Source organism: Echinops telfairi, unplaced genomic scaffold, assembly GCF_000313985.2.
Source record: "Echinops telfairi isolate 266 unplaced genomic scaffold, ASM31398v2 ScPeMD7_7417;HRSCAF=8455, whole genome shotgun sequence".
Taxonomy (NCBI): Eukaryota; Metazoa; Chordata; class Mammalia; order Afrosoricida; family Tenrecidae; genus Echinops; species Echinops telfairi.
Window position 1 is genome coordinate 3,121,922 of NW_022111317.1, and position 16,119 is coordinate 3,138,040.

Sequence of the window (16,119 nt, forward strand, 5' to 3'; positions counted from 1 at the left end):
TTTTCCTGAGGCTGATGGGGAGAGGTGAGGAGGGGGCTGGAGGGGACTGGGTTGGCTCAAGCCACCTCCCTCAACCCGTGTGAAATCGATGTCGAATCTCGAGACGGGCTTATTCGAAGTCCGGCATTTGTCAGCGGGGTCTCCCCTAGTACGCGTCGTACTCCCGCCCAGAAAGTCCCCATACGGGTTTAGGGCCTGGGGGGGGAGTGTTAAAGGCCCGCTGCGATTTTCATTGCTAGTTCCTCCAGTGAAAGTCATTTGCTCTGTGTGTTAATTCCCCGCCAAGACTGTTAGGCCACCGTGGTCGATGTGTGGGTGATCAAAGGGAGGACTTAAGATGGCGTGAAGAACGGAGACTCCGGCAGAGAGGAAGGTTGTTTGTTTTTGAGAAAGGGTTTTGCCTAAAGTACAAAAGCTAGCGGTGTGGACCTATTTCACTGGAACAGGAAAAGGTAAAGACCCCACAACTCTGCCACTCTTTCCCAGAGTTCCCTCCCCATCAGCATGCGGGTGCACCCCCAAATGTGTAGCACTTAACTGCGGAGTCTGGGAGTCCACTTCTTTCCATGCTTATTTCCTGTGAGTGCAGTGTCTGGAAGGTACTGTGGGTGCCGAAGCTAGCTTCCCAATCCAGTTTCAGCTCTCTGCCCCTGCTGTGGACCCCAGTTTCCTGCGAGCCCATAATGCAGCCGAGGAAACTGTTCACATTCCACTTCCTCTTTGCACCTGTGGCCTGGCAGTCACTGCCCTGCCAGCATGGGGTCAGTGCTGGGAAGGAAGCCCAGGAAAGAGCAGCAAAGATAGAGATCAAAAAAAAAAGAGAGAGAAAAGGAGCTCACTTCTGAATCCGCCCTTTTGTTAATTAATTGGTTAGTTAATTAATTAAAATGAAGTTCTCTTTCCAGGCCTAAGCTTGCAGTTGGTTAGGCTAGAAGGTTGTTCGTGATCATCTCATAGTGACCCTATCAGACAGGGTTGAAATGCCCCTGTGGGTTTGGGGCTGTGGACCCCACCCCCCCAAACAAAAACCCCAAAAAACAAAAAAAAACCTGTAGCTCTTTATGGAAGTAGAAAGCCCTGGCTTTCTCCCATAGATCCGCGGGTGGTTGGATTGCTGGCCTTGCAGATTGCAGCCTCCCCTGACCATCTAAAGCCATGAAATTCTCTATCTGTGAAATGGCTGAAAAACATTTGCCCCCAGCCAGTGTTTCCCAAAGTGGGTGTTACTGCCCCCTGGGGGGTGCTAGAATCACCCAGGAGGGGAGCAAAAGCAGATGCCTACACTTTATCCTGCAGTTTTATAATTTTCATACTTACCGGGATGTGGGAGGCAGAGAGTCTCTGGTCAGTTTGGGAGCCGGTGCTCTGGGCCACTGGCCAGTGGTCTCACTCCTCGTGGAGACGAGCTACAGGCCTGGTGCTCCTCGCCTCACTGGGGTGCTTGGGACCCCTCCACCTGGTCGGCAGTGTTCCTCATGGCTTGGGCTCGCCGTTAGTTCACTGGTCTCTTTCCGCCCCTGCACTTGTAGTGTGGGCGATGGCCTTCTTTGGGGCTTGGAGACCTTTTATAGTCAGGTGGCATAGTCCACAGTCGCTCTGGGTTTGTTTCCTGGGAAGGAAATGGAGAATGTTTTGGGTTTTTTTTTTTAATGTGGAATGTTGTACTGGACCCGGCCACCTCCACCTAGCCCATCCAGCCACCCTCAGATGAGCTCTGCAGCCCCCTCTCACCTGTGTTGCAAGCCCGAGGCTCATTTGTGCCAGTCTCAACCCCCCTTTACCCCTTAGTCTTTGTGCAGACCTGGTGGGTGACTTCTGCACAGCTCCTCCACCCCCCCCCCTTCCCCACCCCCACACACCAGAACAGGAGGCCCAGGATTGCCTTTCCCTAGGGCAGTGGTTCGCAACCTGTGGGTGGAGACCCCTTTGGGGGTCAAACGACCCTTTCACTGGGGTCACCTAAGACCTTCAGAAATTACATATTTCTGATGGTCTTAGGAACCGAGGCACCGCTCCTCTATCCTTCTCCAGGTGGGTCCACCCACATGCAGATACGCCCACATATGAGTACCCAGCGTGAAGACTGTTACCCATGCTACACCATCCTTCAAGACAAAATGTCATTTATTTGCCATTAGAAATAAATATTTCTCTTTCTGGCGTTGACGACCTCCCCAGCAATCATGCCTCTCCCAAAGGATCTCCTTCATCCCTCTCCTGAAGAGGAGAAGAGAAAACACAAGAAGCAGCGCCTGCTGCAGAGCCCCAATTCCTACTTCGTGGATGTCAAATGCCCAGGCTGCTACAGCATCACCACGGTCTGCAGCCACGCACAGACAGTCGTTCTGTGTGTTGGCTGCTCTCTGGTCCTCTGTCAGCCTACAGGAGGAAAAGCCAGGCTCGCAGGAGGCTCCTTCAGACGGAAGCAGCACGAAGAGTGGGAAGCCATTCTAATAAACCCATTTTGGATTTAAAAAAGAAATACTTCACAATATATATTTACATATTGTTTTTGTGATGGGTCACTATGCTTTAATTATGTTCAATTTGTAACAATGAAAATACATCCTGCATATCAGATATTTACATTATGATTCATAACAGTGGCAAAATGACAGTTACGAAATAGCAACGAAAATGATTTTATGCTTGGGGGGGTCACTACAACATGAGGAACTGTATGAAAGGGCCGCAGCATTAGGAGGGTTGAGAACCACTGCCCTAGGGCGTTGCTCCTGTGCTGATCCAGTCTATACCAGTTGTTAGGTGCCCTCCTTAGATGTGTGCTGCCGTGGCACCGGCCTCAGACTTGTTTGCCTGGCCCCAGGCCCCTTCCAGAGCGGCTTTCCCTTCTGATCTTCAGCTGGGCCTTCCCCGCCTGCATGCAGTGACTCACAGGTAGCTGCTGGCCGGACACTGCCATTTCTGAAGCAGCTTGGTGTTCAGTGGCCAGGCCGTTCTTTGCTCCCGCCCTGACCTTGGCCGAGTTTCTCCTCTTGGTGTTTCTGCATTTATGACTCTGACTCCTCCCCAGAGGCCGGGCTCCGAGAGAGGCCACCTTTCCCCGCTTCATGTGACTTGCATATTTCTTCCTGTGGTGCCGCACCACACCTGGGCTGGCTTCACTCATGACTTGTCCTAGAGGGCACTGCATGTTGACTGTGTTCCCCGCACTGGCATTGGGCCTGGCCCGTAGAGGGCCCAGGATAAATGTTTGGAGGAGTCTGGCTTCAGCTGGCCTTTTCTCAGCCTTCCTGGTGTGGATGAGGCTCCTTGTTATCAGCCCCCTGGTGACCTGCATCTGTCTCTCCAGTTGTGTGGCTGGAAGGGATCAGCGGTGACGGAAGATCCTCGGCCCAGTGTCTGTTAGTGCCCTGGCCAGTTGAGCGTCTGCCAGGGTCCCTCCCTGCTTCTCGAGAGAACAGTCACGTGCGCTGTGAATGACGCAGCAAAGCCTATGCAAGGTGGGCAACCTCATGAAGCTTGGTGAGAGATGGGGGTTTGTGTGAGCATTCGAGATTTGATGGGCCAGTTCCAGGCCACAGACAAGTGGAATGACATCGTTATCAGAGATGGAGCCCTTGGGAAAAGCTGGTCCAATTGGGGATGGTTTTGCAAAATTATGTAGGAAGAGTCAAATAGGGAGTGAGTTGTGCCCTGTGGGGTCATCATAGTGTTGGCAAAAATTAGGCTGAAATGTCGATGTGGCTTGCAGTTTAAGCCTTAGTGAGCACTTAGTTAATTTAAGGTACCCTGTTGGCTCAACAGTTAAGCGTTCGGCTGTCATCCCAAAGGTTGGCAGTACAAACCCAGGGAGAAAGGCCTGGCCGTCTGCTCTCGTCAAGCAGAGACTAGCGGACCCTAGGGGCAATTCTGCTCTGTCACATGGGAGGGGGCCTGTGAGTTAAACCAGCTCCGTGGCCCTGTACTGAATTAGCTGCCTTTATAACTTACAGTAAGTGTGAGGATAAGATCAAAAAAAGGATTGCTACCCTCCAGACCCCTTACCCATCAGACCTAAACATTGGTCTGAGTGGTTATCAAAAGGGGGGAAGTAAAAGTGGAAGTGACTTGGATTCATTGTGACAAGTTAGTTTTAAACAAATAAAAAGAATTGCTCCCAAATCACAGGAACCTTTATTAAACGGAATGATGGAAAGTGAAGCTGTTGCTTCCAGACATTCTCCGGTAAGATCTGTTGATCTCTGGAGGGGGTGTTTCATCTGGAAAACCTTTCTCCAGAGAAGCCTCTGTGCTTCCAGCCAAGTGGCGGCTTGGCCATTTTGTGTGAAGAAACAAGAAAAAGACAGGCTGCAGGGTGGATGGGATGAGTTTCCCCATATAGGACCACCTTTGCTCCCTGGAATAAGTCATGTCAGAAAAAAATTCTTCTGTGTAACTGTCTGGTCTTTTTTACACCAAGACAGTTTTCACTTTTATTCACTTCCTCTGCGCCCTTATGACTGCCCTGGTTCCTTCCAAGAAAATCTATCCAGATGAAGACCCAGTGGACGTCCCAAAACAGTGGCCATCACCTTCTGCGCTGACCTCCCTGCTCTGAATGGACCTGGCCCAGCAGATCCCTCCTCCACGCTACCGCTTGTGCTTGACCCCGGTGATGTCAGGAGTGTCAGGAGTTGGGCAGTTAAGGCTCCTCAAGGTCAGCAGTCCGAACCCTACCGCTGCTTGCTCCGAGGAAGAAAGATGAGGCTGTTGTAGCCCCTAACAATTTGCTGGCTTGGAAGGAAAGCTTGGGGTGCAGTTCTGCTCCGTGTGTGACCGAGAGCGCTCATCGGCAGCCATGTGTGGATGGCAGAGCTAGGCTAAAACACGTGTGTTTGCGGTCAACCACACACGAATGTACTGGAGCTCCACCAGTAGTACTTTTGCTGACCGGCCCTCACGTAGACACACGTGTTTTTGGTTTCACGTGTGAGCTTTGTTTTTGTTTTGCTGTGAAAAGTAGCCCCTTGGGTGTGGACTCTTCCTGCCCTCTGCCTCCTCTGCCCTGGGGGCCGCTGTCTTGTCCATCCCCCAGGCAGACACCCTGGCTTTCCTTCCTGGCTTTCTGTAACCAAAGCCTTGACCACCAGCCGCCAGCCTGGAATTGGAGAGGTGGAGCGCCTGGGAAGACTGTGAGCTGGCAGTAACTGCCAGCAGGCGTGGTGGCTATAGGAGGGGGATGGGGGTACCGAGTACAGGGAGGACTCGGGGTTGGGCTGCGCTGTCTCCTCCTCCCTGGCTGCCACTGGGTTTGTGATTGGCAGTGACAGTGAGCAGCTGACAGGAACTCCGTCGTCTCTGTACTGGTCATCCAGATGCTGTGGTGGGGTGCTTTGGAGAGGTCTTGGGTAACAGGCTCAAGGTGGGTGCCCCTTCCTGTGTCCCACACTGGCACTGTCGCTGTGGGTCACTCGGTGAGTTGCCTCGGTGGCATCAGGAGACATTTCTCAGTCCTGGTTTCTTCTCCCCTGGGCCCAGCCCCGTGGACCGTGCATTTTCTTTTCTCCACTCACTGTTGGCTTCTTCCGGACAAGGGGCCTGGAAACGCCGCAGCTGCCCAAGCCCGGTGGGCGCTCTTCTGAGCCAGCTGGTCAGCTTGTGAAGCCTGTCATGGTTTGAAATCCCACTGCCACCGCTGAGTCCCTTCCACCTCCTCGCAGCCCGACAGGACAGGACAGCACAGGAGAGCTGCCTCGCTTCTCCTGCTGAGCATGTAACCGGCTGCACCACCTTCTGGGGGTGGTCTTTGTGTTGAGGGAGGGTTTCTGGAGCTGGCGTGAGGTCTGCTGTGTGGATGCTCTTCTAACCAGTAAACTAGCATGTGGGGGGTAGGGGTCGCAGGGGGATCCACCGGTTGCTGGAGCCTATAGAGTGACACTTCCGTTTTCAGAATGCTCTCTCTCCAGTGTGTCACAGAAACCAAGCAACCTCGGAAGACGTGAAGGAGCCCTGGTGACAGGACAGAATGCCCTCGTAAGCCGGGGGCTCCTTGTCTTTTCAGCTCTGTTCCTCAGCCAAGGGAACTGTGGAACTGTGGTGCCCGCTGGGCCGTGGGTGCTCAGAGCCTGGCTCTGAGAGTGGAAGTGGGTTCCATGCTGCCTTTGGGGCAGAGTGAGCGGCATCTGCTGGACCAAGCTGTTGACTTTAGCAATGACTTCCTTTTATGCAGGGAACGTTTACAACCTACAGGCTCTTTTAGCTCAGACCTGTGTCCTGGCTGCCCTAGCCCACTGCGGCTGGGTTGTCTGTCCAGAGAAGTCAGAATGCGAGGGCCCTGCCTTTACTTCGTGTGCCAAGGCGATGTCCGTTCCCTCTGGCAGGAGAGGGAAGGCATGCCTCAGGGTGGGAGCTGCCTCAGCAAGCAGTAGGCTGACCCTGCCCCTGGTGCTGCTGCCCCGGGCTTCCCTCTCCCTTCCTCCCCCGCTCCCTCCTCAGCAGTCTTGGCACTGCTGTTAAGCCTGGAAATTAGTCGTGCCGTGGGGCTAAATGTCAGAGTGACGCAGAACTAGCATCAGTGTTAGGACTTTGTACCTTGCCAGGTGTTGGTGTTTTTGTGGGCTCGCCGCTGGTGTAGGTGATGGTGATAACACACAGAAGTGCTGTGTCCCTGAAGGCAGGAGACTGTGCTGAGGAGCTGGTGTAGAGAAAGACTCGGAGGGGAGACGGCATTGCACTGCCGGGGCCGAGCTGGAGCCACCTGTGAGCTCCTCGGCAGTCTGCAAGGAGAAGCAGTCGAATGTCTGTGTCCTTTGAGGAGCCCTGGTGGTGTAGTCCTTAAGCGTCAGACCACTCAGTGGAAGTTTGGTGACTTGAACCCATCAACTGCTCCACAGGAGATGCAGGAGGCGGTCTGCTTCCCTAAAGATGGACAGACAGTCTCAGGGACCAGTGGAGCAGGGGCTGCTCCTCAGGGCCAACTCGAGTTGAATTGACATCTGCACAAGACGTCTGTAAAGTGTTGACAGCAAGGGTGCTACTTTGAGGACTAAGGTGTCCCTGACCTAAGCCGGGGCTTTCAGTCACCACCTCCGTATGTGGAAGTTGCACACTGAATAAGGAACACCAATGTGTTTGGATCGTGGTGCTGGTGAGTCAGGAAAGTCCCTGTCCAAAGAACAAACAAGCCTGTCTTGGAAGAAGTACAGACAGAATGCTTCCTTAGAAGCAAATATGGCGAGACTTCACCTTACAAACTTTGGACGTGTGGTCAGCGGAGACCAGTCCTCGGAGAAGGACACCGTGCTCAGTAAAGCACAGGGGCAGCGAAAAAGAGGAAGACCCTCAACAAGATCGATGGACACGGTGGCTGCGACAGTGGGCTGAAACATAGCAAGTCCCAGGCGGCGTAAGTCGCTAGGGGCTTGGTGATTAGTCAAAAGGCTGGCGGTTCAGAGCTAGCTAGAGCAGCGGTTCTCAACCTGTGGGTCGTGACCTCTTTGGGGGCTCGAACAACCCTTTCACAGGGGTCGCCCCCTTCATAACAGTAGCAAAATGACAGTCATGGAGTAGCAATGAGAATAATGTTATGGTCGGGGGGTCACCACCACGAGGCACTGGATGAGAGGGTCGCGGCGTGAGGAAGGTGGAGAACCCCTGGTGTAGAGGAGCCCCAGGACACAGGCCTGGTGACTTGCTTTAAAAGTCAGAACCTCCTGGAGCATTGCTATCTATATTTTTAAGAAAAAAATCTATGAAGACAGTAAAATCACGATTTTAAAACTCACTGATGAAAAATGAACCCATTGTAAGTGGGAAAGAAACATTATAAACCAGTACAGTGAACCCTTGTTTATCGCGGCTAATCAGTTCTAGACCCTACCGTGATAAATGAAATTCCGCGAAGTAGGATTCCTTATTTGTAAATCAAATATTTTCGTAGTTAGAGCATAGAGGACATGAAAAAACACCCTTTAGTCACCATTACACTCTTATTACCCAATTTATTAAACGAAAAAGGGAAAATACAGTAAAACATTTTGGACATTACAATGATCATTTATTATATTATTTATGGCATCAAGCGTGTACAGTATGAGCCAATCAGTAATGACAGAGCATGCGCTGTTACGCAAAAACCGCGATAGAGTGAAGCCGCAGAAGTCGAAGCACGAAGTGGCGAGGGTTCACTGTATCTTCATTATCAGAATTTTGATTAAAAAATATGGGAAAAGTAGCCTTGGAAATTGTCAAGGAAACACAACACTCCACACATTTCACTGCTGTCAAATCAAGTCCGACCATAACGACCCTATAGGGCCGGGTAGAACTGCCCGGTGGGTTTCCGATACTGTGACCCTTTACTATGGAAATAGTCTCGTCCTAGGAACCCTGGTGGCTTTGAACTGCTGGCTTTGTGGTTCAGCCCAAGGCACAACCACTACGCTATCAGGGCGCCTAAAATCAGGGAAACTTTGGTTATATTTCATATTATGGGAAGCTTTTGTATCCAGTTTTGCATGGCTCAAAATGAGAGGAGAAAAATAAAAGCTGCAAACATCCATGAACAATCAGAATGTAGAATGTACAAAGTATAAATCTAGGAAAACTGGAAGTCGTCTGAAATGAAATGGAATAGTTGAAGATAGGTGTTCGTTAGCTGAACCTCTGCGTCAGAAGTACACGGACACAGTGCTTTGGAGAGCGAGGATGGTGAGACTTCATCTCACGCGCTTGTCATCAAAGGGACTAGTCCTCACAGTGATGTCATGCTTGAGGGGAAGGTCGGGGGTCTTGGAACAAGACAGAGACCTCCGTGAGATGGGTTCACAGAGCCCGTGGTATGCCTGCCACAGGACCATGCAGGTGTGTTCCACTATATAAAGCTGCGATGAGTTGGAACCAGCTTGGCCCTTGTGGGAGTCCGGGTGGACTAGAGAAACAAATTCACGGATGCACATATGTGTGTAAAAAAAGAGCTTTCTATATAAGAGCAATTGAATATTGAGAAAACATCCCAGCCCAGTCCAGATCAAGTCCGTAAGTCCAATATTAGTCCATAGTCCGCTACCGATCTATAAAGTCCTCTTCAGACTCACACGACACTTGCAATGGTGCTGAATGCAGGAAGATCTCAGGCCAGTGGGGGGGAGATCTTGTGGATCCAGTGACATAAGCATCTCAGCGCTGGCAGGGAGACAGCGCAGGGGTCTCCACGTGGCTTCCCGACTCCACAGGTCTGGCTCTATCAGCGTCTCTCCATGTGTATTCTCCACATTGAATGTGCGGGAGCCTCAAGAGAGGAAATACAGGAGTTCCCAGAATCCTCAGGAGAAGGCCATGCCCACACAAAGGCTATATATCCTGATTGACAAGCTAGACTCCACCCCTACACGCTGAATGCTCAAATTGACACCAGATTATGTAACTACCACATCCCTTAACAGCAGTATTTGTGGGAGTGCAGTTTGTTTTGGAACCTATTTTTTTAAATTGGAAAAATACTTTAAGGTATGCTATGAAACAGTCTACTTGAGTTGCTTAGACAAAAACTGATAAACGCTGTCAACGGTAGAGGTCATGGAGTAAGTGTTCTACTTGTAGCTACTGCCATGGACAGTACACGGCCCCGCAGGGTGTTCTAGGCTGCAGTCTCTATAATGGTTTGGGAGCGGACATAGGGACACCGAGTCAGAGCCAGCGGGGACTCCAGCAGCATCTTTATAAGCAGTGGTTCTCTACTTGTGGGTCGCCACCCCTTTGGGGAGGGGGGTCGAACAACCCTTTCAGAGGGGTCGCCCGATTCCTAACAGTAGCAAGATGACAGTGATGATGTAGCAATGAAAATAATGTTATTGTTGGGGGGGTCACCACAACATGAGGAACTTATGAAAGGGTCGTAGCGTTAGGAGAGTGGAGAACCACTGTTTATAAGAGCCCCTCACCAAGTCTTTCTCTTGAGCTGCTTGGTGGCCTCAGGCTGCCAACCTGCCCAGTTAGAAATGGGGAGCTTAACCCTCTGCTGCAGAATCTGTTGGTGCAGGTGTTTTCAGTCATGGAAGACATGCTGAAAGCAAGGGGGAATGCTTCTTGAGGTACCATGGGTTTTTGAAACAGTGAGGTGGGACACATATGTCCCAAGTGGGCTCTGGGGTAGGACGGGTGAGTCAAGGCCCCTTTGGTCAGTTCATGTGGTTAGCCATGTCGACTGGGCTGAGCAGCATGACTACACTGGGACAGCAGCTTCCCAAGAAAACCGAGAGGCCTAAAATGTAGGTGGGTGCTATGTGCCCGCCTCATGGAAGGGTTGACTGCGGCATCACCGGGGCCTTGTGGCGGCAGCAGCCCAGAGGTAAGGGCCACTGGGCCCCTTCCCGTGTTCCCAGAGACTCGCAGATAGCATTTGCACCACGGCTCTTCGGGTCTCGGTCTGGGGTTTCTTTGTTTTGTGTTTTTGTTTTTTTCCCCTGGGTTTGCTGTGGGTGTGGCCTGCCATTTGTCAGGTTATTGTTTATCAAACCTATTACGTTTGTTAATAAAAACTAATTCAAAAAAAAAATAAATAAATAAAAAATAAAAACTAATTCTTGAGTAGCCCCATAATCAAGGGAAATAGGGCTGATAGTTTTTCTTTCGGATTTACCACCTGTGTGCTGCCCGCTCTCCTTCCTGCTGGCTCTCCCAGTGGCTCTGCTTTGAAGGACCTGGGTAGAAAGTTAGTGAGCAGCACGTGAGTGTGTGTGTGTGGGGTGGGGGGATGCGGGGGGTGCGGGGAGTCACTGCTCCCACCAACAGTGACTTCCTGTGCCTCTGTTTCCTGCCTTTAGCTGGAACGTGAAGTACATGTGCCACTGCTGTGTGCTGTGATAGACCCCGTCTGAGGCCCAGCTCCTCCCGCCTCAGTGACACTGGTGTTGTTGTAGAGCTGTTGGGCCACGTGACAAGCCTGGCGTTTCAGAGGACGTTGAGTGCCCGGGGTGTGCTTAGGGGAGCCCATTCTGCCCAAACTATTTGTCAGATTGGACTCTTGGGGCTTTGCGCCGCCCCTGCCCCACTCTCACCCCCACCCCACCCCCTTTCCCTTGGACTTATCCCTAGCTGGCTGTGTTCGGGAGTTTTTCAATATCAGTGACCTTGCTGCATTCAACACACACACACACCACACCCCCATCCCCATGGGCAGTTTCCTGAAGCCCATTGAGCAACCGAGGCTCAGTAACCCAGCAAGTGAAGCAGTGCCAGGCCATGGGCTGACTTCTGCCCAGCTGGCCGCTGCTCTCTCCGGGAGTACCGGGTTACACAATCCGAAACAGAAGCTCATCTGTCTGCGCTGCCTCTGCCTAAGCCCTCTGGAGGATGTGACAGGAAGGGAAATGAGGCTTCTGCCACTGATGCAATGCTTGGCCTGGTGCTCGGGAGCCAGGAGCCATGGGGCCTGTGACCGGATGTGGTCGGGTGACTCCAACAGCCCTGGTTTTCTCCCGAGGCCTCCATCGGCTTCACCCGAGCCTTACTCTGGGGGAACAGGGGTTCTTCCTGTTGGTTTTCAGCTCCCTTCAGCCGAGTCTCAGCCGGGGCAGCCCTCCAGGGCACAGGACACAGCGGAACTGCCCCTGGGGGTCCAAGGCTCACTCGCACCTTCACAGAAGCAGGCTGCCAGGCCTTTCTCTCTCAGCGAGCTTGCTTTCGGGGAAAATAGAGGTGCTTCTTCTTGCTGTAGTTTCTAGATAGGCACAGTGATTATTCTTTTAAATAAACTGGAAAAAAACTATTATGAATCATGATTCTTATTGAAAGAATCTGGGAAATTCTCAAGTGTAGAAGCAACGTTTGAGTGTTTTGAATGGTCAGTAATACATTTGTGTTAGTCTGTGTAGACTAGAGAAAACAAAAACGCAGAAACTCATATACGTATAAGAGAGTTTTATACATGCTTAAGAAAGCATCCCGACCCAGTGCTGTCCGACATTAGCCCATATGCTGACACCGATCTACAAAGTCTTCCTCAATCTCATGAAACACGCAATGACGCCGACTGCAGGACGAAAGCCGAGTCAGTGTTAGGTAAGCAGCTCAGCGGGGAGGGGTCTCCACGTGGCTGCTCCTGCGCCCAGGACTGCATCAGGGTAGGTCCTTGTCAGCTGAGGCAGAGAACTAGCTAAGGCAGCTGCACACTGCTCCGACCATCAGAGAACAAGAGACAGAGAGGCAAGGCTCGCTGACCCATTTATCTCTCTGCCATTCAGTTAATCCCACCTGTGTTCATTGGCCAGGTTGGCACAATAAACCTTAACTATCACAATGTTTTTTTAAAACTCCTGACCTTTGCTATTTAAAGTGGCTTTTAGTGCCATTAAGGAAAGCTGGTGGCAGCGTGGTTTTGCATGGGGCTGTTAAATGCCAGACCAGCCGCTCTGTGGGAGAAAGACAGGGCTTTCTATTCCGGAAACTCACAGGGGCCATCCTGCCCTCGTCTCTCGGGCTGCTAGAGTGAGCAGCAACTCGATGGCACCGAGTCTGGCTTTATTTTTAGAGACTGGTAGTGGTGTGCTGAAGCCTGCTTATACCAGCTTTCGAGAGCCAAGTGTTAAGTGTACACAGTTGATTTTTTTGCAAGCTGGGTGTTCAGCACTGTCCCTACTGCAAACTAAAGGACCATTCAGGTAGCACTCACCAATTTTCTACCCAGAAACATCATCCCATTCCCACAGAGAATCCAGACGACCTTTCCCAAGCAGATGGCAAAGTGCCACCCTCATCCATTTTCTACTGGCCGTGGTGCATTTGAACGGATGTTTGTCAGAGCCCTGTTGGCACTAGCTGTGAAGCACTTGGCTTGCTGGCAGCAGGCTGGCGCTTGGACTACCCAGGGCTCCATGGGAGAAAGACCTGACAGTCTGTCCTGGTCAAGAAGAGCTTGTAGAAGATTCTATAAAGCAGTTGTACCTGTCGCATGGGGCCACTGTGGACTGAAACAGAGGGTACCTCAGTTTGCAGGAAAATGCCATCTCTTTCTTAAGGACAGGATAACTGCAGAAGCTTCTCCCATGTGGGCTTTGTTGTTTCTGAGCTAGATGGCCGCTTGCTTACCTCCAAGTCTCTTTTTTTTTCTCCTCATGGTAGCGTGTTCCCCTCAGCCCCATTTGGTGGTCCTCGTGGGGAGAGCCCGGAGCGAGAGCAGGAGAGACCAACTGTATTGCTAACCAAGGGCTATAACTACTTAGGGGGGCCGTGATCACAGGTAACCACACGTCACAGGAAGGGGCAGTACAATAGGCATACACATCATAGGAAGGGGATGTACAATAGGCATGAGCGTGACAGGAAGGGGAACCGATTACAGGGATCTACATATACCCTCCTCCCTGGGGGACGGACAACAGAAAAGTGGGTGAAGGGAGAAGTTGGATAGTGTAAGATATGACAAAATAATAATTTATAAATTATCAAGGGTTCATGAGGGAGGGGGAATGGGGACAGAGGGGGGGGGAAAAATGAGCTGATGCCAAGGGCTTACATGGAGAGCAAATGTTTTGAGAATGATGAGGGCAAGGAATTTACAAATGTGCTTTATACAATTGATGTATGTATGGATTGTGATAAGAGTTGTATGAGCCCTCAATAAAATGAGGGAGCCTATTAGCCTGTGGTGAAAGTGGGGGCCAAGGGTTTGCTGAGATGCGTAGCTCTGAAGAGGACACGGAGGGCCAAGAGAGCGGTCACATGAGCATGGCTGGTAGCACACCAAGACAGCATGGTCACAGTGGGGGAAATCCCATGATCTTTTCATTCCATTTTTCTACAAGCATTTGATGCTTCCTCGTGTCGATGCTGTGTCCCTTGTATTTTTACCTGGCTTGACAATGTTGGCTGAGTGACATGGTTTTCCTCGGGGTTTTCACAGGCGGCGTTTCAGTCTTGGGCATTGGATGTTGTACTAATCCTTTTTCTACCGCGTCTCCATCTTTTGGTTGCAAAATACCGTTGTTGAGTAATTGTGTGTTTTACCTCCCGAGAGCAACTCAGTAAATTCTTTGATGTTTGGCTTGACTTTCCGATTGTAACTTGGCTGCTCCAAGTGCTCTTCCTTCCCTCAGGGCCGGCTGCGGGCCCGCGTTCCGAGGGAGTTCAGGGTGCGCTCAGCTCGGCCACCCCACCTCCCGGCTGCCAGGTGCCCTGAGGGGGCTTTTCCTTCCTCCGGGAGCTCTAACTTGAGAAGAAGGGTTGGGATGGTGCACGGCTTGAAGGAGACGACCGGTCAGTGTCCCAAGAATGTGCGTGGAGAGCTGCTGGACGTTGTGCCTGTTATCATCGCACCTCTTGTCCACGGACCCTTAACTCGCTCAGTCACAGCCGCATCTTGTTCTGTGTCCTGGAGTCGTGTGGTGGTGCAGTTATTCCTATGCACCCCTCCCCACCCAGATGGCATTCCTTATTTTACGGGAGATTTCAGTAACTAAGGGATGCATTTTGCAGACCTGGAGTCTGTGGCCACGTGTGGGGCCCTGCCACAGAGATGGGCTGTCTCTGCGAGTGAGTGTGCACAGCACCTGGGAGTGGGCACCAGCCCACCAGGCGTGGCAGCAGGGAGCTGTGGAAACTTGGCGCAGGGAAGAGCGGTGGCAGCTATTGTCCTTTCCCGGACATCTTTATGGAGCGGTGCTCAGTGTTGAAGAGTGACCTCAGTCTCTGGGTCTTGCCGTGGGTGTTCGACATTGGCTCTGCCGTCAAGGAGCTAACAGTGAAAGTGGAAGCCTAGCCGAGGAAGTTGGCCTGCGAACTGGGGCGGTTGTTTTCAGATAGCGGTGAAGGGGCTTCCAGATGGTGATAAGCTGCTCGATGAGCCAGTGTTCAGTTTTCTTACAGCAGAATACCCCAAACTAAGAGTGGCTTAAACAACAGACATTTCTTTTCTGTTCATTCAAAAAGAAGTTTGGAAGTGACCAGTTTTGCTACTCTGAAGTTTAGCCGTTGTGGACACTGTGAGAATAGTCAGTGGGGAGTGGAGGGGTGGGGGGTGGTTAGCCAGTGTGTGGACACTCTGGGAATAGCAGGTGGGGAGGGGTAAACCAGTGTGTGGACACTGTAGCTGGTGCCAGTGTAGCCATTATAGGGATAGCCAGTGTGGACTCTATAGATGGTATGGATGCTGTAGAAAGAGCTGGGGTGGGGACGCTATAAGACTAGCTGATGTGGACACGGTAGCTGGTATATACACACTATAGGAATAGCTGGGGTGGGCGTTAGCCAGTGTGGACACGAACTCTTGTGGACCCTTCGGGGCGTTGACGAGGGTCTGGACCCCTTTCAGTAACAGCTCTGTCATTCCTGGGATGTGGGCTGTTGTTCCCAGGTGCGCTTGGAGCTCTGTACCAGTTAGGGCAGGACCAGGCAGGAAATGGAGCGGGCCCTGGTGTCTGTCCGTCATGTGCCACATAGCCTCCATTGGTACAGCGTCCATGGTCCCATAAGGTTATCCTAGAGTTGAGAGATGCTGGTCATAGCAGACATAACCAGAAGTAGCACGCAGCTGTCTGCACATAACACGTGTGCCTCATGTCTCTGGTGCACCTCACGATGGCTGCCGAGGTATGGGGGTACATGCCGTACCCATGGCCCCTGTAGGAAAGCCCATGGCCCCTGGCTTAGGTCTGTCAGTGTGTCCATGTGGAGGTGCCCTCCTACGGTCAGAAGTTCCCTGTCTACTCGGGGGAAGCAGCACCCAGTCTCGAGTCCCTCACACATGGTAGCATTCTTGGGGTGAAGCACACTGTGCCTCACAGCAGAGGCAGGCACAGCGGAAGTACCTGTTTGGAAGTGAGGCAGCTCACTGAACAAAACAAAGGTGGAAACTTCAGCAAGTAGCTCCGCCCACGATGTAGGCATGTCTGCACACAGGTCGCTTAACATCCTACTTCACAGAATGTACTGTGGCTAGGGAATTGGCAGTTTAGACGGGTGTTGGGGCAATGGGGTGACAAGAGCATGGCAGCTCAGGGGTGGGCCCCAAAGATCTGTGCCTCCGACCTCAGAGGGGGGCGGAGGGCTGAGGTGGTGCCATTGCAGGGGGCTGGCAGGGACGGCGCCCATGATGGCAGAGCCGGCTGAGAAGGGCACCAGGGCTTCGAGGCAGCACATCGGACCCTGGTTTCTACGCTGGTGCTAATAGCAACACTGGCC

The 16,119-nt window shown here is 51.9% G+C and overlaps 1 protein-coding gene across 1 annotated transcript; it reads left to right on the plus strand.

The window, feature by feature from the left end:
* Positions 1 to 2,177: 2,177 nt before the first annotated feature.
* On the plus strand, positions 2,178 to 2,891 carry LOC101652449 (40S ribosomal protein S27-like). The gene is made up of 2 exons (XM_004713729.2): positions 2,178 to 2,437; positions 2,828 to 2,891. Exons 1-2 carry the CDS (start codon positions 2,184 to 2,186, stop codon positions 2,889 to 2,891), a joined length of 318 nt encoding a protein of 105 aa, XP_004713786.1. The 5' UTR covers positions 2,178 to 2,183.
* Positions 2,892 to 16,119: the final 13,228 nt, after the last annotated feature.